This window comes from Hibiscus syriacus, unplaced genomic scaffold, assembly GCF_006381635.1.
Source record: "Hibiscus syriacus cultivar Baekdansim isolate YM2019G1 unplaced genomic scaffold, ASM638163v2 tig00111947_pilon, whole genome shotgun sequence".
Taxonomy (NCBI): domain Eukaryota; kingdom Viridiplantae; phylum Streptophyta; class Magnoliopsida; order Malvales; family Malvaceae; genus Hibiscus; species Hibiscus syriacus.
The window spans coordinates 1,271,435-1,296,083 of record NW_024063219.1 but is presented as its reverse complement, the minus strand read 5'-3'; the positions used below and the strand labels follow the sequence as shown (position 1 = coordinate 1,296,083).

General features: G+C 35.6%; 1 protein-coding gene and 1 pseudogene across 4 annotated transcripts; both read right to left on the bottom strand.

Moving 5' to 3' along the window:
- Positions 1-7,531: 7,531 nt before the first annotated feature.
- On the bottom strand, positions 7,532-16,491 carry LOC120173354 (calmodulin-binding transcription activator 3-like). 4 transcript variants are annotated; one of them, XM_039180549.1, is made up of 13 exons: positions 16,137-16,491; positions 15,578-15,697; positions 14,637-14,752; positions 14,440-14,528; positions 13,655-13,697; positions 11,959-12,172; positions 11,699-11,854; positions 11,343-11,620; positions 10,427-10,906; positions 9,577-10,271; positions 8,669-9,248; positions 8,224-8,541; positions 7,532-7,855 (listed from the first exon to the last, which is right to left on the bottom strand). In XM_039180549.1, exons 1-13 carry the CDS (start codon positions 16,174-16,176, stop codon positions 7,742-7,744), a joined length of 3,243 nt encoding a protein of 1,080 aa, XP_039036480.1. In that variant the 5' UTR covers positions 16,177-16,491; the 3' UTR covers positions 7,532-7,741. The 4 variants fall into 4 exon arrangements, with proteins under 4 accessions (XP_039036480.1, XP_039036482.1, XP_039036481.1 ...); XM_039180551.1 differs by having other exon boundaries at positions 7,532-7,824; XM_039180550.1 differs by having other exon boundaries at positions 11,699-11,812.
- A 1,013-nt stretch (positions 16,492-17,504) lies between these two features.
- LOC120173380 lies at positions 17,505-17,839 on the bottom strand (annotated as a pseudogene).
- Between the last annotated feature and the right edge of the window lie 6,810 nt (positions 17,840-24,649).

The window sequence follows — 24,649 nt, the reverse complement described above, 5'->3', positions numbered from 1 at the left end:
TTGTTGGTTTTGTCTTGTAAACCCACTTGACCCCAATTGGGTTGTAACCTTCTAATCGGGTTGTTAACTCCCACATATCATTTTTTTCTATCGATTCAATTTCTTCATCTATTGCATTTTTTCACTTGTCATCTTCAATTGCTTCTTCATATGTTATTGGATCATTATTTGCGAGTAAGCAGAAAAGTGAAACATTTTGTAATTCACAATTATTGTACCTTTATGGTATTCTTCTCTCCCTTGTAGATTTTTAAACTTCTGTGAGAGGTACTTCAATATTCTTTGTTCCACTATTACTACTATTGTTGCTACTTAATGATAATGATGTAATAGAATTTTGTTGATGACCTTGATCATCATCTTGTTCATCTTGATTAATAAGAACATCATCATCTTTATCTTCATAAAAAAATAGTCCTTCGACCTTCTTTTCTTCTTTACTCCATCAAACTCGACATCTCTTGAAATTATTACCATGTTCGTGAGAGGATTATATAGTCTGTAGACTTTGCTTCTTTCATTATAGTCAATGAAAATACACTTCTCTCCTTTGTCATCGATCTTCATTCTTATTTGCTCAGGGACGTGGGCGTAGGCAATGTAACCAAAAATCTTGAGGTGTCTAACTCCCGGTTTTTGACCACTTCATGCTTCATTTGGCGTCATATACTTTACACCTTTTTGTTGGGCATCGATTTAATTGGTAAATTGCACAATGAACAGCTTCAGCCCATAAATTTCTTGGTAGACACTTACCTTTTATCATGTTCCTCGCCATGTCAAGGATTGTGTGATTCTTTATTTCAACTAGTCCATTTTGTTGAGGATATATCTAATTGTCAACTGATGAACGATGTCATGCTCGTTGTAGAAGTCTTCAAATAAATATGATGTATACTCATCTTCTCTATCAGATCTGAGTATATTTAAATATTGGTTACTTTGCCTTTTCTGTTATTGCTTTAAATTCTTTCAATTTATTCTGTGTTTCTGATTTTTCTTTCAAGATATAAACCCAACTTTTTATACTAAAATCATTAATAAAAGTTAGGTAGTACCTGTTACCACCAAGTGATGGGATGTCAAAAGGACTGACTATGTTAGTGTGTATGTTATGGTCGGAGGAGAAGAAGAACGGCGAAGAGAAGAAGAACGGCGAGGAGAGAAGAGATTGGGAATGGACGAGAGAGGGGAGGAATTGGGGATGGTTGCTCGAGGATTAGGGATTGAAAATTGTAAATTGGGAATTAAATCAAAAGAGGGTCAGATGATTAAGTTACCTGACGAGATGGAGCAGGTTGAGTTGGAGTAGTCCAGAAGCACAATGGAGCGGCCCAGATCAGATGGCCCAGATCAGATGGCCCAATGCAGGCTGAGAAGAGAAATGATACAAATCAAGTCTGTTAGCAATCTGTTAGTATTAATGCCAGCTGGTAGAATTTAGATTCCCAGTACTATTTTTGTAACTAAATAAAAATCCCTGCTTGTAGTCATTTATGCTCAGAAAATGAATGAACTTTTCTTATCTCTGAATCCTCTCCTATTCTCTCATCTTTCTCTCGAATTCTTCTCTATTTCTCTTCAATCTATAACAAATTGGTAATCAGAGCTACGATTTTGGCAAGGGAAATTTTTTAAGGGCATGCCAAAGAAGAATCAATCTATGGCAGAAACTGATTTAGCTGGGATTCAGAAACAGATTGAGGACCTAGCTGCATTGGTGAAACAAGGCCAAAATGAGAAAAATCCACCTAAATGGTGGGAGACTCAGGAAAACAAGATTACTGCACTGGAGGCAAGGATGAACACGAATCATGGCTATGTGGAGGATATTTTAAAGATCTTAACGGGCAGAAATGGTGAACAAGAGCAATCTGCAGGTGATCAGGTATACACTCCTAATAGCTCTAAAAATGGAGCGAAAAATCCTGTTTTGGTGACTGTAGAGAAGGATAAATCACGATTCAACTATAAAACGAATGAACCTAGAATTTTGAAGGATAAGCCTGATGCTTGTTTAGCCCTTAGGAACAGTGATAGGCCTGAGAATCAAATGAGGGAAAACAGTAACACTAGACCTGTTATGTGGGGACTAGAAGCTGAAAAAAGGGTACAAGGGGCTCATTTAACAGTTCAGGAAGTATGTGGCACAGACCAAAAATAGAACTTCCTTTCTTTGAAGGAGTTAATCCTAGAGGGTGGATCCATAAATGTTTGAAGTATTTTTCTATTTGCAGTGTACCTATGGAACAAAGAGTGGAGGTAGCCACTATGTATTTAACTGGTAAAGCAGAAATATGGTTTGATGGGTATATAATGCAGAAACACCATGTCACTTGGCATGAATTTGAAGCTGATATTTATCACAGATTTAGTGATAGATCATTTTCTGATATTGTAGAGGAGTTTACTATGTTGATACAGAAGGGGTCTGTAGAGACTTATCAGGAGAAGTTTGAAGAGCTACAACCTTATATGCTTCTACATAATCCTACTTTGACTGAAGAATTTTTTGTGTCACTCTTTATTAGTGGACTCAGGGATGATATTAAGCATAGGGTCAAAGCTTTGGATCCTAGGAATTTGTTTGAAGCATGTAAGCAAGCTAAGCTCTATGAATTGTCTGTGGAGTTTGAGAACAGAAGGTTGAGGCCTTCTTTTAAATTCCCACCCAACCCAAACCCCATCACTGTTTCTAAATCAGTTTCATTGCTAGTAAATACAAAACCTACAGCAGTGCCAAACTCTAAGCAGAATCTTATTAAGTATAGAAGACAGAATAACCTCTATTTTAAATATGGAGAGAAATTCATTCCAGGTCATCAATGTAAAAACAGACAGCTAAATATGATTACTGAGGAAGTTGACACTTCCTCAGCAGAAATTTTTCCTACAGACTCAGATCAGTCTCCATAAGAAGAGGAAGAAACATTGGAAATATCTATGAATGCCATTACTAGCTCTATTGGTCATACTACACTGAGGATACAGGGAGCTATTCAGGGCAGACCATTGAATATTCTAATAGATAGTGGGAGTACACACAGATTTTTGACTCCTAAATGGGCTGATGCTGGTATCCAAATTACTACTCCTTACCCCTTGGCTATTACTGTGGCTAATGGTCAACAATTATTTATTTCAGCTAGATGCAACAAAGTGGAATGGCAAATGCAAGGCCATACATTTATACATGATTTTAGATTGCTCAAGTTGGGAGGCAGTGACATGGTTTTAGGAGTAGATTGGATGAAGTTATTCAGTCCAATATTAATGGACTTCAATAACATGACTTTAAGTTTTGACCATGGAGGGCAGCAAATTTGTATTCAGGGACAATAACCCTCAACTGAACTACAACAAATTTCAAGGGCTACATTACTTAAAATGAGTGCAGGGGATTCTGCTCTTATGGGACATATTGTCCTATTGACTATGACAGGGCATTCTTCTTCAATTCCTACTGAAATCCAACACCTACTGGATAAATACAGACCAGTTTTTGCTGAACCTGCTGGTCTACCTCCTCAGAGGTCTCATGACCATGCTATTCCACTTAAACCTAATGCCACACCTGTTAATCTAAGACCTTATAGATTTCCTTATAATCAGAAGGCTGAGGTTGAGAAACAGATAACTACTATGCTTACTTCTTCTATTATTCAACCTAGCAGGAGCCCCTTTGCCTCTCCTTGTCTTCTTATTAAAAATAAGGATGGCACTTGGAGATTTTGTGTGGACTATAGGCAACTCAACAGTCTGACTGTCAAGGACAAATTTTCTATTCCTATTGTGGAGGATTTATTAGATGAATTGCATGGGGCAATTTATTTCTCAAAGATTGATTTGAGATCAGGTTACTGGAAAATTCGAATTAACCCTGAAGATATTTACAAGACAACCTTTAGAACACATCAAGGCCATTATGAGTTTAAGGTAATGCCTTTTGGCCTTACTAATGCTTCTGCTACCTTTCAAGCTCTTATGAATGATTTATTTAATTCCTTCCTTAGGAAGTTTGTTTTAGTTTTCTTTGATGATATATTGGTGTATAGCAGCAGTATGAAAGACCATGTTGAACATTTACAGTCAGTTTTGGAAGTTTTGCAAAAGAATCAATTATTTGCAAAATTGTCCAAGTGTTTTTTGGGCAGACCAAGGTAGAATACCTTGGCCATATTATTTCTGCTGCAGGGGTGTCTACTGATCCTAGTAAAGTGGAAGCAATGCAAAATTGGCCTAAGCCTAAAACCCTTAAATCTCTCAGAGGGTTTCTAGGTCTGACAGGTTATTACAGAAGATTTATTAAGAATTATGGCATTATTAGCAGACCATTGACATTACTGCTGAAGAAAGATGGCTTTCAGTGGAATTCTGCTGCTCATACTGCTTTTGAAAATCTTAAGAAAGCTATGTGTTCTGCTCCAGTTTTAGCATTGCCTGATTTTTCTAAGACATTTTCTTTGGAGACAGATGCTAGTTCTGGGGGTATTGGGGCTGTTCTTTCACAGGAAGGTCGACCTATTGCTTATTTGAGTAAAGCTTTAAGCCCTAGAGATTTAACACTATCTATTTATGAAAGAGAATATCTTGCTATTCTCTTGGCGGTTTCTAAATGGAGACATTATTTGGAGAGCAGACTATTTGTTATTAAAACAGACCATTAGCCCTTAAAGTTTCTTTTCGAGTAGAAGTTGACTACTACTATTTAAAAGAAAGGGTTGACAAAGCTTTTGGGATTAGACTATACTATTCAGTATAGAAAAGGAAAATTAAATGTGGTTGCTGATGCTTTATCTAGAAGGTGGGAAGATCAAGCTCAATGTTTGACTATGGGTGTAACAGTCTTAGTTCCTACTTGGGTTCAAGAGGTTGAAGACAGTTATCAAAATGACTCCCTGGCTCAGAATTGGATTTCAATTTTAACTGTTGATTCAGCTGCTGACAGTAAATAGAAATTTTCTAAGGCTATTCTTAGATATGATGGGAGAGTTTATATTGGATCTAATGGAAGCCTTAGAGTGAAGATCATACAGACTTTTCATGACTCTCCCCAAGGGGGACATTCAGGTATACAAGCTACCTATTACAAGATAAGGTCAATTTTTTATTGGCCAAGTCTTAAGTCTATGGTTACTGTTTTTGTTAGATGCTGTCAGACTTGCCAACTAACTAAAGTGGAACATATTGCAAAGCCTGGATTACTACAGCCATTGCCTATTCCTAATCAGACCTGGGAAATCATCACTATGGATTTCATTGAAGGATTACCTACTTCACTTAAGAAGAACTGTATATTGGTCATTGTGGATAAATTTACCAAATATAATCATTTCCTATCACTATCTCATCTCTATTCTGCAGCAGAGGTAGCTAAACTCTACTTGGATAATGTGTATAAGTTGCATGGCCATCCTAAAGTGGCCATTTCTAACAGAGACAGAACCTTTACTAGTATATTTTGGAAGGAACTGAAACAGTTGGGTACTAAGACCCTTTTCAGTACTGCTTATCATCCTGAAATGGATGGACAAACAGAAAGGGTTAATCAATGTCTAGAACAATATCTTAGAGGGCTTTGTTTCCATCAGCCTAAGAAATGGGCTAAGTGGTTATCTCATGCAGAGTGGTGGTATAATACCACTTATCACACTGCCCTAAAAATTACACCTTTTCAGGCTTTATATGGTTACAAACCACCTATCATGGTTTGGACCACAGATACTGCAGTGCAATCAGTACAAGATATTATGACAAGTAGAGAGAATATCAGACAATTGGTCAAGCAACAGTTAGAATTAGCAAGCAACCGTATGAAGCAACAAACAGATAAACAAAGATCAGAAAGAGTTTTTCATGTGGGGGATATGGTTTACCTGAAGCTATAGCCATACAGACAGACTTCATTAGCCTTGCGAAAAAACCTAAAGTTAGCAGCTAAATATTTTGGGCCATATAAAGTCCTGGAAAAAATTGGTGAAGTGGCCTATCGATTACACTTACCAGATTCGTCAAGACTTCATCCAGTGTTCCATGTGAGCCTTCTGAAGAAATTTATTGGGGATTCCTCTACTGTTGCAACGGACCCTCCTGCAATAGATGACGAGGGACAGTTCAGAGTTCAACCTTTAAAGGTTTTGGCTAAGCGTATAGTGAATCGAAACAGTAAGCCAGTCACTCAACTTCTGGTTCGATGGGAGAATTTGGATGAATCAAATGACACATGGGAGGACTATACAGTTCTGAAAGGTCATTTTCCTGGATTTGATCCTTGGGGACAAGGATCTTCTGGTGGGGTGGGTATTGTTATGGTCGGAGGAGAAGAAGAACGGCGAAGAGAAGAAGAACGGCGAGGAGAGAAGAGATTGGGAATGGACGAGAGAGGGGAGGAATTGGGGATGGTTGCTCGAGGATTAGGGATTGAAAATTGTAAATTGGGAATTAAATCAAAAGAGGGTCAGATGATTAAGTTACCCGACGAGATGGAGCAGGCTGAGTTGGAGCAGTCCAGAAGCACAATGGAGCGGCCCAGATCAGATGGCCCAATGCAGGCTGAGAAGAGAAATGATACAAATCAAGTCTGTTAGCAATCTGTTAGTATTAATGCCAGCTGGCAGAATTTAGATTCCCAGTACTATTTTTGTAACTAAATAAAAATCCCTGCTTGTAGTCATTTATGCTCAGAAAATGAATGAATGAACTTTTCTTCTCTCTGAATCCTCTCCTATTCTCTCATCTTTCTCTCGAATTCTTCTCTATTTCTCTTCAATCTATAACAGTGTACTAACTCCAACTATCTTCGGGCTTACTAAGATTTGCCAACTTCGAAGCTTTATCTATGTTGCTTTCCTTTGATAGAAACCTCATATAATTGATTTGGAGTGTTGATCAATCCATTCCCATATTTGCCTTTGATAACAACTTCAAACTCGAAATTTCAAGATGTTCATTTCATAAATGTCATAACCGTAAATTATCTTTAATTGCCATCCTCATGCACTTTACTTCTCCTCACTCGATGTCAATCGTAAAGTGACGATTTTGAGTCATATCAACCTCGATAATTAATTTTCTATATTTATTTTTTATAGCAAGGGAGCGATTCTTCATCTCCCCTTCGTATCTTTTATCAAAAGTTGACTAATAGTGATGATGTTGATTTTTATGGATATAATCATTTAAATTAATTCTGAACAGAACGAAGACATTACCCATTTTACATACTGATTAAATTTTAGTTTACTGCAACAATCAAAGAGCAACTTTACTTTTAATTGATATAACTCTTATACAATAGGGTTTGTTGCAACATTCAAGGAGATCAGCTGTCCAATTTAATTGGTATAATAACAATTGTAACAATCAAGGACCAGTTTTTTTAAAGTAATTAATCTAATTTGAGATGAGGGAATCATATGGGGTTTTTTTTTTTAATAAACTAGCTTGGTCAACTCCACTGATGATATTTCAATTACACTAAAAATTGAAGAAACAAAAAAGAATAATATGTTCCTCTTGTAGGAGAAGTTGCTTGCGCAAAGGTCGAAATTAATTAGCTTATGGAGCAATAACTACACAACCAAGTAGCAGTAGCAGGGGCCAAAGTATATGTCAAAATCTATGCACTGTTATCTCAAATCATTGACGAAGAATGGGCTAAGTTCAGACATTTACAGATGAGTTATAGCAATAAAGCATTCGAACAAGGTTTGTAAGAGAATTAAGACAGAGATCAGTTCATTCAAGGCGCTGTGTGCATGAAAGTGTCGTCATCTAATAGTTTTTCGAGATCAATCAAGTCTTCATCCAAATCTGTTGCTTCTCCTGCAAAGTTTAGAATCTTATTGTACATGACCTGCCAGTTGGATGTAAAGAGAGAACGTCATCCTCGTCATCATCATAATATAAAATAAACTTGGTTTTCATGCATGCCTTTAACTTGATTTCTGTGAAAAATCTAAACCGACTCTGATACAATTGTAAGATTCCATGTACATAACATCCTTTGTTAGATACAACACTTCAATCTATGTTATTTGGACTTGGGTGTGAATATTGAACTCAGATATGTGTCTGACACAGACATGTTCTTTTTCTTCCCCCAAAAAATCTTCAAACATTTGGATGATCCTTAAGAGGATCATCTCCTATACTCGTACCAATGAGTAGGACTTGAGTACTTAAAGAAAAAACGAAAAGTTGGTTAACAAAGATTTCAATTACCTTCTCTTGGATCTCAGTTACAACGTTCTTCATTCTACTATATTGATCTCTGCCTGCAGGATTGTGAGCCATGGACTTAACTCTGGCAAGTGCTTTCTGTAACCTTTCTTCGGTTTGCTTCCTGCCCTTCTTCAGGAAATCATAGTCATCCTCCTTTGAGGATGCAGATGTGCTAGGCCCCTTGGTCAGTGCTTCGGATTTGAATCCACGTAAACCACTTCCTTTCCGTCTCCAACGTAAGATCACCTTCTCTACAATCCCTACCGACCAGACTATCTTCCGATAGTTTTTCCTTACCTGGTGGCCTCTTACATGAGCCTTTCATAGAAAATAAACAAAATTAAAAGCTAAGGTTCAAAAATTAAGATTGTAAAGGAATATGATGACAGAATATAGAGCAAGCATTATAAAAGCTGATAAATTAAAGCAGCAAAAAGCAATGAACCTGAATCTTGACAATTCTTTGGCGGATAATCAAAAACTCCTTTCTTCCCTTCCAACCACGAAACTTATTTTGAATGCGAATGGCAGCAGCAGTCACTCTCTCATCATGTTGTCCAGGCTTGTTTGACTTGACCGCTATAAGTGAAAGAGCACGCTCATCAGACATTCCAAATTTATCATCACCATACTCTTTTAACTGCCTGTTTTGGAAGGATTGCACCCTGAAGACTTGATGAATACGAGCAGCAGCTTGCGTCGCATTACGAACAGCATCTAATGAGTCCTTTAGTGATGGACCATCTGAAGCATCCTCGTAGCTGAACGGAGTTGTGTTTCGCTCCATAATTTTCTGTATGTCATCTGGTCTAGAATCTGTGGTATTGTTACAACCTTGCTTATCCATATTCAGGGATAGAAGGCGGGAACTTAAATCAAATTCCGCAAGATAACCAGAAATTCCTTTATGTCCATTGGCTGAAGCTAGGTCAGCAGGTGTTCTGCTTAAAGGATATTCAGGCGTCGGATCTGTTAATGCTCCAGGAGCTGCACCCAGTGAAATAAGGGAAACAACCGTCCGTTCTCTGATGTTAAAGACAATTCATGTCAGCAGAAGCCGGACAGACCAAAATAAGAACATCATCGATATAGTACATAAACAAACTTAAGCAATATATATCATTACTGAACCCAAGAAAAATTGGCCCAAGGACCATTAATTTTTTGGAAGCCTGCAGCTCTACAGCCTAGAGTTTTACTTGATGACTCTTTCCTTCAGATAATTCATACCAAGAGCCCTATGGCATAGAATACCCTTCCTTGCTTGCATAAAAGAGGCAGCTCAGGAAAATAGTCAAAATGTTGAAAAAGAGAAATGTATGAATGTTCAACTTTAATTTTCAAGTTGCTTACCTGCCAGAAGATGCAGCCCAATGAAGTGCAGTCCATCCATTCACATCCCGGAAGTTTACACTCACACCAGCAACTATAATGGGTTCTAAGGCCCAATCATAGCCAAGAGCAGCTGCAAAATGTATAACACCTTGGCCACCCTGGTCCAATATACTAGGGCCTTTTCCACCTTCTGCTATCTTCTGCAAGAGCCATACACGCAACTTTTCTTTCAATAGCTTCTGAAGTAGCTGCTCCTTTATTTTTTCTGGAAAAATATCTTCTTCTGAGTTAAGGGCCAACATGTGGTCCCATTCCTCAATGTCCTCCTTCAGCAATGAATTAATTTTACTGCTCAACAGGGTTATATCAGCTAAGCTATTCGAGTTAGAATTGAGAGAAATGGAGTCCAGGCACAATAATCTACCAAACCGCAAATCAAGAATTTCGGTGGCATTATTGATAGGGTGATCTGCAGTATCTATATCTTGATTATGACTGACTCGGTACTCAAATTCTCGGACTTCGCTACATGCTAATCTGTTGGAGCATGTGACATAGAAGGGAACCCTGCCAGCCTCATGTCTTGGAGTATGGCAACGAAGAACACCATCTGCTAAAACCTCTGCTGGAACTTCTACTTCCCCAAACATGCATGACCACTTACAATTTTTGGCCTCGTCTCTACACTTCAAGAACCTTCCAGTGATAAGAATCTGTATGAAATGAAGAGATTGGGGAAAAAGAAAACAAGTGCTTTTTAGATGCCACTACATACAGTGAGGAACTAATTTTCGAGTATTTCAGCCTCATCAGAAGAAATTGATATTTCATTGCTGACTTGACTTGCATAAAAAGAATTACAGCTTACCTTGATTTCAGAGCCTACATATGCCCAATTTGGTGAAAAATCAATAATACTGAAAAGCTGATCATGGGAGAGGGAAGGACCTAGCGTAAAGGTATCCAATTGCCCCTGAGAGGGAATAGAGGAAACATCAACCCCATTTTGGCCTTCCACCTCTTCCCAATAGGCTCCAGAATTTGAATGCGTATGTGATTCCTCTACATCTCCAAGTTCTTTACTCATCCAGCGGTTGAAACTATCAAGCTTCTTCAGACCTTCTGCTAAGGAACCATCAAGCAAATGTGGTTTTGTAGCAGAAGAGTAAATAGATTTCCCCTCCAGTGTCAGATAGCTCTCTGAATCTGGTTTAGGAACATATACATGATTTGCATTTAAGGGGTCTATCAGCTGGTTATTAGGTAGAGAATCAGCATGTGTAGGCTCTGAATGCAACTTCTGGTCCAATGGCCACTTCATTGAATGAGAAGAATTACCCTCAGAAGCCTGTTTAGAGGACAAATTAGGACTTAATTGGAAAAAGGAAAGGTAGAATATACACCTACGCACCTAACTTGATGCATTAAACTGCATCAAACCCAGCATAGATTTCCCCTCCTATTTAAACGAGGTTTGTATATCTTTTTCAATGTATCAAAAAATTCAGAGTATCATTTTGATTTCGGTTCCTAAATTTCTACATGGTTATCAGTCTAGGTTTTTTCGATTTTTTTTTCATCCTTGATTCAATGGCCTCTGAAATCAGTTCATGGGTTGGTCTATCTCAAATACCCATTAAAGATTTGGACCTAATTTGCCAACCACAGCTCACATGACCATAATGGCCATCATTAATGCCTTATCTTTAAATATTGCAATTCCACTCTTAGCATGTATAGCTAGAATTTTCAAACCCATCGTCAAAGTTTAATGAATCCATTACCTGCCAGTCTTCTTGAGCATGTGATTGATCCTCAAAGTCCTGCTTATTAAGAAAGCTGTTGTCAAATAGCTGCCCCATGATATCATTTTGTTTCAAGGTGAGTGGTGGCTGATATTGTGCAGAGCCAACCCCAGGATTACCCTTTTCCAACATATCCTCCCATAACGTGAAATCAAGGTTCTTCTGGGGCTCATATGTTATTCCAACATTATCATACTCTGTATCCTTGTCTGGTTGAGTAAGTTCAAAAGCAGTTGGAGGCGGTTTGCCATGATAATCTGTTGGCAGTAAAGGACAGTAGTAAGCAAAAATGGGAAGACAAATCAACAGTAAAGTAAACCAAATAATTGCCATACTTGAATGTGATACATGAACATATGGATCATAGAACCCGGTATCCGTCCTTCCCACAACAGGCTTATGTGAATCAAGAAAAGAATGAAACTGTGAACTTGCTTGATGATTGTAGGCTGCATTAGATATCATCTTGCTTGGTAAGAATAACACACAGACTAATGCATTCATTACCCACAAAACCAACATACATTCAAAACCACATTAAATTAGCTCTTAATCACTTATTAAAAATTGATCCATATTTAGCTAACAAACACACCTGATTCAGCATCTTCATATTCTGATGCCTGCACATGCACACTGTTCATGCTTGCTGTATCCATAGTTTGTGAAGGAATCTGACTATTACTGGGATTAAAATTGGAAGAATTAGAACTTTCACCCTCATAATTGGGAATTATTCCTTCAGGTTCTTGGGTATATGGAATAGTTCCTTCAATCTCTTTGATGCGATTAAAATTTGTCCTATTTCCCTGACAAAATTACAGAAAATAAAAACAGAAAAATTAGAAGATGGCTCTTCATTATAACTTTTTAAACAACTTATTAAAAACACTAGAGAAAGAGACAAGTACTAAATTCATTTAGGTTTAGACTTCGGATATGTATTTTAAAATATACAGTAACATATTGTGAAGACAGAAACCTTTGCGGTTTTAGAAGAGACTCAGGATCAATGTTTTACTATGTGTAGTTGTTAAGAAGGTAATGCGCAATAGAAAAAAAAGGTGAGAAAACATAGGAATTAGAAGAGTTTTGATCCCCTCTAACTGCCAGTCTGCTGCCTTAATGGCTGTATAAGATAATGCCTTTTCCTGATTCAGAACAAGATTGGGAAAGTAAAATAGAATGCCTAGTACTAGTTCAATGGGAGTAATTGTAAAACCTAATGTGAGTTGGTCAAAGGTAATGGCACCAAAAGACAGCAGAAAATGCGAAGCAAAAAAAAAATAATATTCAAGATAGAAATAGTCACAGATGGTGTAGAAATTAAGGGGAAAAATCAAAAACCTAGACTAATACCATGCAGAAATTAAGGATTCAGGAACACAGATCAAAGTGATACTCCGGATTTCTTGATTGATTAGAAGGGATATACAAACCTCATTTAAATAGGCTGAGTAGAAGTGTTTGAATACAACTATAAGTACTCCTAGAAAATGTTCTATCCTATTTAGAAAATAAAAGGATAAAGTTATAGTTAATCTAAACTACTAAATCAAATAAGATAGAGTTATAGTTAATCTAAACTATACTAAATCAAATAGGATAGAGTTCTAGTTAATCTAAACTACTGAATCAAATAATTTACTGCTATTTCACACGCCAATATTATACAGATGGAACAAGTAAATAAAGGGGAAGTGGGACATACATATAGCAACAAACAAGACAGAAAGTTAATATTAGCATGCATGTTCTCAAGCTCAAATACACACACGCCCATATATATAATTTTGCCCATGGCCATGTATAATATAAAATATTTGACCATCAACACGGTAGAAAACAAGATACTTGCCCTTAATTTAAGCCAAGAAAACTAAGTTCTAGGTTTGCTAAAGTCTTGCATGCTCAATAAAGAAATCAAGTGAAATGAACACAATTGAATGCATTAACTTGTCGTAGGGCATTTAGATTCCAGACTGTACCACTTCAAGAGGTACAAATGAAAACACAAGATGTCTACAAACAAAAAGCTGCCCCTTCAATTTATATCATCTTTTAAAAATTCCATTTTGGCTGGGTAATAATATTGATAATTCAGCAACCATACTATCATCTAAAGCTAAAAAAATATATGGCTTCAAATTAATAACTTTAATCAGTTAAAGAACCTTCAAACAAGTGAAGCAAAAAAAAAAAAGATACTACCTTCCCATAGTTCTTTCAAAGATGGATAAGCATATGCGGGAAGAGAAGAAAAAGAAAAAGGTGATAGAATGAGGTCTGACCTTTACATCTCGATAGTGGACAAGAACAATGTGCGAGAGTTCCCTACACATTTAGTGAATAATGTCAGCAACCAAGAGGGATTTGTTAAACTAGCATTGCAATAGAGAAACTAGTACAGTTTCAAGCAAATAGCACATGCATTTCAAACCAAGAAAACATGATCTACATTAGCAGAATTGATAAAAAAAAAATTAGAAACCTCAGCCAATATAACATGCTAAATATTCTATTATCATGATACAAAACCACCATGAAAATTAAAGTGATCTTAGGTTCAGTTTTTCCTTACATTAACTTATTGAAGGGGTAAATATGAGTTTATTTTTTCAGTAAGTTCCGTTTTCCTAATTTTAGAGATGAAAATCAAATTGATCAATAGAACTTCAAAATATCAGAATTAGTGAATGCAGGTAATATAGAAGCACCCTATAATGGAAAAGAAGAAGATAAAACCGGTTCAGCATAGGCATAAGCAAAAGAAAAAAATGTAATATTGTGTAAAGAACTCTTTCTGTATCAGCTTAAATCGCTTAAAATAAGGTAAATTCTAGGTTCAAAATCTAGTAATAGAAAGATTAAAGGACAGGAGTATGAATTCCAAGAACAATAAAAAAGTTGATTGTTTTGGACCCATAGTGTTGCCATCACCTATTATTTCATGTGCAGTGAAGTGTAAGAAACAACTAAAACTGAATATTTAATGAATTAAACAGAACATATAATCCGCACAAAATACTGTCAACACAACTACTGCCCCTTGGGACATAAATGTTTAAAGACCTACTCTTCAAGCATCCAATAACTGCGCCTTTGGAAGTTTTCGTCATCTTGTCCATGAGCATAGTAACAATGCAGAACATCAATGCTTCCAGCCTGAAAAGATTAACATTTTTCCAATTCTTTTTCAAAATACATTCATTCTTCCCAAAAAAGAATTCAAAAAGATATATAAAAGAAAGTTTTCCCAACACTGACTCTTACCTTGAGTCTCTCATGAGCTTCCTTCACCGTTTTCCCATCCTTTTTCTTCCTCCAGTTATGTCCGTCCTTTCTAAAGTATCTCAGTACCTTTCGGTCAAAAAGAAAAAGTGAACCACCTGAAAAAGAACACATTAAGTTTGGATAACTCAATTTGGGATGTTAGCAGTTTAAATGTCAAAACAACCTTTTCTAGCAGTTTAAATATCAAAACAGCCTTTTCAATTTGGGATGTTATCATATTTTAAAAGTCAAAACATCCGCTAATTGAATTTGGGATGTTTGTATATTTGGTTGAATAACAAAACCACCACTTACAAGAAGTAAACCTGTTATGCTCATGATTGGTGAGGGTGATGAATCTTACCCAAAATAAGTAATCTAAATTCTAAAAAAATGTATTAAGACAAACAATGCATTGTATGTGATTTTGTTATCAATAAAGAAAAGTTATCAATCAAATAATAGGCTAAGTTAATAACCCAAATTAATAAAGAATAGAAAATAAGATGACAAACTTGTAATGTAACATCCTCAAATTAGTGTACTGCAAACACAAAGAAAAGAAATGCATTCTGAGAAAATAAGAAATAAGAAATTAACATTCTTCATTCGAGTAAATTTAACTACAGAGTTTAAAACATAGATGGTTTTATATCTGAATTACAATCCAAATGTGGTTCTGTTACCTAAGAAATGGATCAAAGGAATTGAAGAACAACACATTCTCCATGAATTTTTGAGTAAAGAAAGCTGCAATCTCACAATTTAAAGCTATTAAGAAGATATTCATGGAAGCAAAAGATAATATTATACTAGAAGGCAGGAGAAATAGGACTTAAAAATCAAATGAGCGACTTTTGCATGTTATCAAGATAAGTATCAATCTACATCAACTAACAGCTTACAGCATAAACCATTACAATGCAATTGAAAGATCATACTTGATGGCAAATGTGCTGGTTCAGGAGCAATGCGAAATTGCTTATAATTTCTAAGAATTTCACATATTTCAGCTGGTCGTAGCCACCTTTGCTGCGCTTCCATGAGTATCTGCTCAATATCTGCACCCAACAAGATGAGCCATTCAAATCATTGCTAATATCAAGTAAAAAACACCAAATTTCTCTTATCCTCGCATTAACTTCATAATGAAAAAAGATTCTTCATACAATTTTTATACAAAATAAGTGAAAAAGGTTACATTTGTTTTTTAATTTTGACCCAAGATCCTTTCTTTTCAACAAAAATTAACACCCCATGAGCTTAACCATTTTTCTTCTGCATAAATGGAGCTATTTATTCCTTCAAACCAAACCTCACAAAATAAAAAAATAAATTAAAGCCCACCTCCTGAACTAAAATATTAGCAAAATGGAGCAACAGAACATCAAATGCAGTAAATTAAAATATGACAAAATATAGCAGGGAAAAAAGAGCAAGATTCAACTTCCGCTAAAACCCCAAAATGAAAGATAATAGAAGAGTCAATTCCACAAGTACCCAGTTGATTAGTAAGGCCATAGCGCCTAGTATCTGCCATAATCTTGATTTTCTTTTTGCTTTCTTTTTCTGTTCGCTCAAAAACCCTTCAATAAAAGCTCATTTCCATAAACCGAAGTTGGAGTAATTTTACGATCTGATAAAAACAAAAACAAAAAAACGCGGTTTTTCGATAAAAGAGAAAGTGGATGATCAAAGGTAACGCACCCTTTGCTATGTAAGTTTGTTTTTTTTAAAAGAATATATATATTCAAAGAGAAAGAGATAGGAAATCGCCGAGGAGATGGGTGGAAAGGGGATTATCGGCGAGGATTCAACGTGTTAGACTTTTTTCAGTCCACTTCTTGATGAGAACACGGGACTATCGGTGAGGAATCAACGCACCCTTACATAGCACTTATTTTATTATTATTTTAAATTTTAATCTCAATTTAAAAAACACTTTAAATATAAATTTTATTATTCAAATATATTATTTTTATTCTTTATAAAATAGATACCTCAAAAAAAAATATTTATAAAAATAACACTCTTTTGGGAAGACGTAAATGATCAAAATCGTAATTATAAATATGAAGACATAATACAAATATTGTATCAATGAAAAATTATTTTTAAGTCTTTAAATATGACATTTTAAGATATATTTATTGAGTTATTAAAAATAAAAAGTGTATACATTGAGTCTGATTAGGACTTTGATTCCTTTAAGATGAAATATTTTTTATTAAAGTTATTATAAAATAATATTTGTTGTAAATGCTCTCAATTAAAACTGCTAATGCTCGAACCGTAATATCTGAGAACAATAACGATTCTATTAACCACTGAGGTTGTCGCCGCCTTTCGGTTGGGACCGGAATTGGGCTTCGACTTAGAAAAATGGATTAGGAGTCACCACCGACCATTTTAAAATGAATTTAGGTGGGTCGGACACTATCTTACCTGATCTGCGTTGTACCAGAAACGTGTCGAGTTCGAGAGTCAGTTACGATCAAGAAAGGATTAGCACCCTTGAATCGCCCTTTCGGTACCAATTAATTTGTCGGTTGACTTTAATTGCGAAAATTTAAATTTAAAAATTCAATTCGAATTAATTACCTTCGACTGATTAAAAAAAATTCCCCCTAAAAAGCCACAAATATTGTTAGATTGTAAAATAAAAATAAATATGAAAATAGAATAAAAAATAATAATAATAGTAATAATAATATAATATTATATAATATAATGTTTCTTAGAAAACTTGGACCACGTTTAGAGTTCATTACCATAATCATAAATATATAGATAGATATACACACGCATAAAAAAAAGAGCAAATCGCGCCTTGTTTCACATATGCTAGCACTTCTTTGTACCTCACACTAGTACAGGAAATATAAGAGTTCTAACACCTTGAATGCATTACGCATATTCCATTAACAACACTAATCAGAAGATTAATTAGCAAAGGTATCAGTTTTACCTTGATGAATCCAATTTCCTTGGCATTGCTACGGAAGCACTGTCTGCAACATATGAGCTTATACTTTCTAATGATGACGTGGGGGTTGCCACACACACGACAGACGCGAGATCTAAGGCCGTAGGTTTTGGGTGAGAGTTCCAGACGTTAGAGTGACCCATGGTCGATTAGCTGCTCATCGATCAAAGTTCTGAAAGGCAAATGGAGGCTCGACAGTTGATTAAAAACCCTAAAGTTGGCGATGGTGTTTTTCATGGCGGGTATGAGGTAATTGGTTGTGTCTTTCGGGTCCACAAAGACTTCATTCCCGATATCTATGACTTCTATCTTTGTTTGAGGGTAGAACTTGATTATGTTGGATTGAACCCAGTTATCAGTGGCGGACTGGTCGTCGGTAATTGAGGTAAGGAGTTCATTTGGAAGAGCGACAACGACGGTGATCCCGGAGTTCACCAACGCTGTCAAAACGGTGGCGTCGGGCATGAAGGCACGAAGAACAAGCTTCCTCAACTTGGCATGGTATTATTCTCGGCTGAAGAAGATGGCTTGTTTGCCTAACATTCTCTCTTTGCTTGAGGGGAATATCGGCTTGAAGAGATGAAATTTGGTGAGCAGCAGGAGTTTGGCAGCCTCGGGACTGGACATCATTACACATGGACAACCTAGTATATGTGTCTTGAATATGGAGCCATACCTTTTTTTGCTTGGAAGCAAAGAATACATCTGGGTTTTTGGTAGTAGAACTGGAAAAGGAAAAAGGATCTGAGAGCAGAGGAAAAGAGCCCCGAGAGAGCGTGAGGCCAACGCCAATTAAATGTGGGAATGAAATTTCCATTTGATGCTGGAAAGTGGAAAGTGAAGACCATGGAAGGAAGAGAAAGAAGGCCCCCCGCCCAGTGTGCATTCTATCACTCTTTCCCTTTGAAAAAAATCATTTCTTCCCCCTATCTTTTTCGTTTTTGTGTTGGTTCCCCCCTTGAAGAGTGAGAGTGATGGGTTTTTAAAGGGGAAAAGTTGTGTGACAAGTGGTAAAGAAAAAGTAGTTTAGTGGGTTTAGTGGAGAGGAGTGGAATGGGTAGGTGGGGTAGTGGTTTGTTGAAAAATAATATTAATAGTATTAATAATATAATAATAATAATTAATAATAAATAATTATTGTAATATATATATATATATATATATATATATATTTAAGCCCGATCAAAAATGGGTGTCTACAACTGTCCCTCTTTGCACATTTTTGTGTTAACAAAAATAGGGCAAAGACGAAAAAAAGGCAATCAGTTTTTGTCTGGTCCTCTCAAATGTGATTGGGCTTCCTGGAATTGAGCCTTTGTTTTCTTCTTGGTTTAAAGATTTCGGTTTGAAAATTCTTCCAGAAAGTATTCTTCGCTGTCATCGAGCTAAATGAAATCGAACTCGTCAGTTTTTTGGTGGCAGATAGCCCTTCTCAATTTAAGGTATACTGCAAATGATGTGTCTTTGAGCTGAGCGTAGTCGAACTCGAAGGTTTGGTGTTTCAAGAGAAACATTTTCAAAGGTTTTTTTTTTCAAGAGAAACTGTCTCAAGAGAGACAAAACTTTGTTTGAAGGGAAACTGTCTCAAGAGAGACAAAATTTGTTTCAAGAAAAACTGTCTCAAGAGAGACAAAACTTAGTTCCAAAAGAAACTGTCTCAAGGGAGACGAAATTTGTTTCAAGGAAAACATATTCAAAGAATTTGTTTTAAGGGAAACTATCTCAAGAGAGACAAAACTTTGTTTTGAGTAAATTAGTCTCAAGCGAGACAACCCCTTGTTTCGAGAGAAACAATCTCAAAGGCGATCGATAATTTGCTTGTTCCTGAAGATGAATGTTGCTGGTGGGTACGATTCCCTTCGTCGTGAAATTAAGACCCCGAATGACCCCTTCATTGTGAAGTTAAGCCTTGAATTGGATATTCTTCATCGTGAAGTTGAAATCCAATATAAGTTGCGTTGTTCCGAGGCCAATATCCTTCGCTGTGAAGTTGAAATTGACCCTGAAACTAGAAAGTTTATTGACAGACACTCCTTCTTTGAGTTGGATATCCTTCATCGTGAAGTTGAAATCCAATCTAGAGATGGATGTTGCTTGTGTGCACGATTCCCTTCGTCGTGAAGTTGAAACCGCAGGTGGCCCTTTCGTCGTGAAGTTGAGCCTGGAATTGGATATCATTCGTCGTGAAGTTGAAATCCAAGTAAGTTGTATTGTTTCGAGTCCAATATCCTCCGGCGTGAATTTGAAATTGGTTTTGAAACTGGGAAGCCCTTTCGTCGTGAAGTTGAGCCTTAAATGGCACGATATCCTCCGTTGTGGAGTTCAAATCGTGGATGTGTGGGTACGATATCCTCCGTCGTGGAGTTGAAATCGTGGATGACCCCTTTATCGTAAAGTTGAACCTTGACTTGAATATTCTTCGTCGTGAAGTTGAAATCCAAGTATTGTATGTTGCTTTGAGTTGGATATCCTTCGTTGTGAAGTTGAAATCTAATATCAAGAAAGTTGGTTTTGAGTGGAGTTGAAATCATGTTTCAAACAAATTGTGTCGGTTTGAGTTCAATATATTTCGCTGTGAAGTTGAAATTGACTCTGAACAAGACTCGAAAAGTTGTTTTGTCGTCAGACAGTCGCCCCTTCGCTGTCAGGTTGAGCAACCACTATCAATTTTTGAATGTGTTTTTGAATTGAGTATCTTTCATCTTGAAGTTGAAATTTGACTCTAAAAGCTGTAAAAAATTATGTGTGCTAAAAATGATAAATCTGATGCTCTTAAGTTACCTAAGATGAATACAACATGAATGATTTATGTTATATCTCTTGGATTGGAGTCTCGTGCTTTGCCTGCCAATATGGTCCATGGAATCGATCGTGCCCCATTTGCTTCTTGAGCTTTGGCTTTACAAACCTTTCATATTTGAGACTATTCTGTTTGAAAATGTTTTCCTACTTTTTCTTGTTTTAGGAGGGAAAAAGATAAAAATTCTGTAAAATATTGTTCGCAATTGAATCAAATTATAAACGTGAGTTCAAAGAATATCAAAGGAATCAATAGCTCTTTTAATGCTTTCAGAGTTACAGCTCTTTGACAAATGTTCAAATGGATGAATTGGCTTTAGGTTGGCCTCATTTCTAAGGTTTCAATCACCTAAAATGTCATTTTTTTAAATATCGCAACATGTTTTTTGGTTTGGCATTTTAATTGGGTGCGGACAAAATGACGCAACTAGCATGATCAATTACTAGACCTTTTATTTCGGTCCTCTGAAATCTTCCATTTGTTCAAGTTTTGTAAGTTCCTTTAACTAAGGTAGTGCAAAAATATCGGTCTAAAAATGAAATTCTTGAGTGCTCGTGTGAATTTGACTATAACAGGTGTTCCTTAACTCCCTTAGTCCATCATTACCGAAAATTTCTTGCTTATATAAATTTGATTTAATTTACCATTGTCTGGCTAGCTGAATCCATAACGCCGGGGCATTTAACCAATTGCTTTAGAGGGACAACTTAACATTATAATCACTTTTATCAGGTTTAACTAAAGGGTTTATCTCATCACAAAGTCTTCGGCCTGACAAAAGCAGTGGAGAAAACACTGAATTGCCAAGTGTCCGAGCAATGTCATGGTTTGAATGCAATCTATTCATAAAGTCAGGGCTTTCGAGTTTCCTCTGTAACCAATTGCCTTAGTGGAATAGCTCAGCTTTATGGATTTAATTTCTTAAGATTGTCAAGAAGAACCTGTTATAGTCTAGGTGTTTGTTGAAAGTCAAAAATTTCATCTTTAGAGTTCAATTTTCAAGCAACTGACCTAAACTAGATTCACTTACTCGACTATTCTAGATGTGAAGATCATTATCCTCACTGAACATCTTAAATAAAAAGTATAATAATGTCATATGCAAAAGGATGCCCCATGTTGTCCGTACCTTATGAAAGGAAAAGGTTATATTGGTTAATTGCAAGAGCAGGGTACGGTGTTTGAGTGTATATTCTGTGTAAAGTCAAATTCCTTGTTTTAAATCATGTTACTTTATCAAATATTTGTAACTTTGAACCATTTATAGAGTTTTTTTAATTCATATGATATTCAAAGTGTAACATCCTCAATATCAAGTTAGTGACTAGATTGAAAAATTTTCGAAATTGGTGATTAAAGTAGGATAATTGAATAGTTTAATGATTTATTACAAATATATGATGAAGGTTATTTAGTAATTTTGGAATGAATTAAAGGGTAAAATAGTCAACTGACAGGTAAGATTTTTATTCTTCCATTATAAGAAAAGGGAACCACGTAGAAAAGAAGAGATTTCTCCAAAGTTCTCTTCTTCTCCTTTCTTCTTCTTCTTCACGTGGAAGCTAAGAACAAAGGTAAGTTTGATTTAGCTATTGAATTCTTGAATTTTTAAGTTGGATTTGAGTCTTTGGGGGTTATATAAGCTTAAGGAAAGCTTATATAAGTTTAAAACACCAAGAAGAGAGAATTAGAAAGAAATTTTTATTAAGAATTTATAAATGAACTTTTATGATAAAAAGGTTTTTGAAGTTCTAAGGATGAATTTGACTTGTCAATGGTCTAATTAAGAAGTTAGAAGCAATAGAATTGAATTTGGAACATGTTGAAAATTTAGTGTAATTCTTGAATTACATATGGAGAATAAGATTTTGATGTTAAAGAGGTGATTAATGAATATAAATGAGTTTGAATATGAGTATGTAAGTTAAGAATAAGAAATGGATGATATATCAAGTTATTAAGCTGAAAAGAGTGGATTTTCGGGCATAAAAATGAATTATGGGCTATGTGCATCGATGCATATTCAATGTGTACCGATGCATCAAGGGTATTTCCAGAAATTGTTCAAGCACCCATTAAAAATGGAAACATCGAATATAGTTAGTGCATCGATGCAAAAGGAGTGCATCGATGCACCCCCTTAAAATGAAAACATCGAAGGTGATTTATGTATCGATACATAGGTAGCGCATCGATGCACATGTTAAAGAATGCATCGATGCACTGTAGAATGTATCGATGCACTTCAAGGGGAAATTGAAAGACATTTATTTTGGTCTAAGAAATTATAGATTTGAGTATATCGACGGGATACTGATATGTATCAATGTATGATTATGTAGATATCGAACATGAACAAGTTCCCGAATGATTATCAAGTTAAGATTTGATTGAAAGAAAGGAAATCATAAAAGAGGTATTGACTAGTGAGGCCAAGTGAGTGCGCATTATTTTATATATGATGTTTAATGGGAAATAAGACTTGCGACAAGTCTATTTTTTATAGTATTGTGCATGAAGTATGAACATGAACATGTGTTTGTTATGAGTGTCTGAGTTATATGTTATGGTATGTGTGGACATGCTATTGTATATGTATTTCATGGTTGATGTGAATATATGCTATGTTATGATGATATAAACTATATGATATGATATAAGTTATTTTATACATATATGATATAAGTTATTAATCAGGACATATGAGATTATGAGAAGGAGAATATAAATGATGTGAATACAAGTATAGGAAATATGATATATATATAGGAAGATGAATTATATGAATACACATTTAGGTTATGAAATGATGGATTATATGAACATGTGAATATATATATATGATAAGACATAAAAATAAGATATAAGCAATGTGACAAGAAATGTGAAATAGCATGAAAAGTTGATATGAGCTACGTGATATGTGAAAGTGATCTACGTGATTATACATATATGTGATTCAACTTATGTGACATAATCTACGTGCTATGTGAAAGTGAACTACGTGTTTATGTGAAAATGTGAAATGACATAAATGATGACGCCCATGTTATGTGTCATGAGAGCTAGGGTATAATTGGTATGCCAAGAGTCGAGGGTTTACGCGGTCCTTCGGGACATATATGTATTCTTTGGAACATGTGTGAGGCCTTTTGAGACACATACTTGATCCTTGGCATATGTATATGATTCTTAAGGAATTTTCTACGTGGTCCTTAGGGACAACCTTATATGGCACTTTAGTGCATTTCTACGCGGCACTACGGTGTAATTCTACGTGGCACTTCGATGCATTTATACGAGCTGTGGTGACAGCATTAGTGCACAACCTCTATAGACTCGCATATCTATAGTTCTCACATGTGTACATGGGCTAATAAAGAAATAACAACAAACATATAATACATGTGACTTGTATGCTTTTGTGCCATGAATGATATTATATGATTTATATGATGATATGTGGATTGTATGATTAAATGATTCAAATGTTGGTTAAAAGGCTAGGTATAATAGGATATGCATTAAGTGATATAAACGATAATAATATTGATAACGAAATAAGGCTAATGATGGAAATGATGGGTGATGAGTATATGTGTGTATATATGTTCTTACATGTAATGATATATTGCATAGATGTTATAGGGATTTGTTACATGAATAAGGGTATGAGTGATAGCAGTAATTGTTCATGCATGATTACAAACTATACTTTATATTATAAGCTTATTTGCCTCACTAAGTCATAGACTTAGTGTGTGATTGTTTCACACGTAGGTTACAGAAGTAAGAAGAGTAAAGTGGAGCAAGACAGGTCAGTTATTTCTTACCGAAGATCAGATCAGAAAAGATGTTTTGAATTAGATGTATTATTTACATTGAAAATAGTTGGCATGTAATTAATATTTTGAATTGTATATGCTCTGATCGGTTTTGCAAAAACATTTAAGCTCTGAATAGTTCTGGAAATCTTTTGAATAAGTTACATGTATAAAAGTTTTAAACTACTCACTATTTTATACAAGTAAATGTTTTGAAAAGTCAATATGACACCTCAGACTCGAATCCGGGTCAGGTACGGGTGGGGGTGTTACATTTAAAGGTATCAGAGCTAAGGGTTAGCCGATTCTAGGCTTAAATCGAAGTTAAATGAGGTTTAAAAATGTATACATGCCAACTAAAAGTGAAAATTTCTGATCTGATAGTGTAAGGAGTATGTTGTCT

Excerpts from the sequence above, each read along its gene's own strand:
- LOC120173354 (XM_039180549.1), bottom strand. The coding sequence starts at position 16,176 with ATGGCAGATACTAGGCGCTATGGCCTTACTAATCAACTGG. Across the intron at positions 10,272-10,426 it reads ATGTAGGCTCTGAAATCAAG|ATTCTTATCACTGGAAGGTT; the intron begins GTAAGCTGTAAT and ends CATTTCATACAG. Across the intron at positions 9,249-9,576 it reads TGGGCTGCATCTTCTGGCAG|AGAACGGACGGTTGTTTCCC; the intron begins GTAAGCAACTTG and ends CTTTAACATCAG.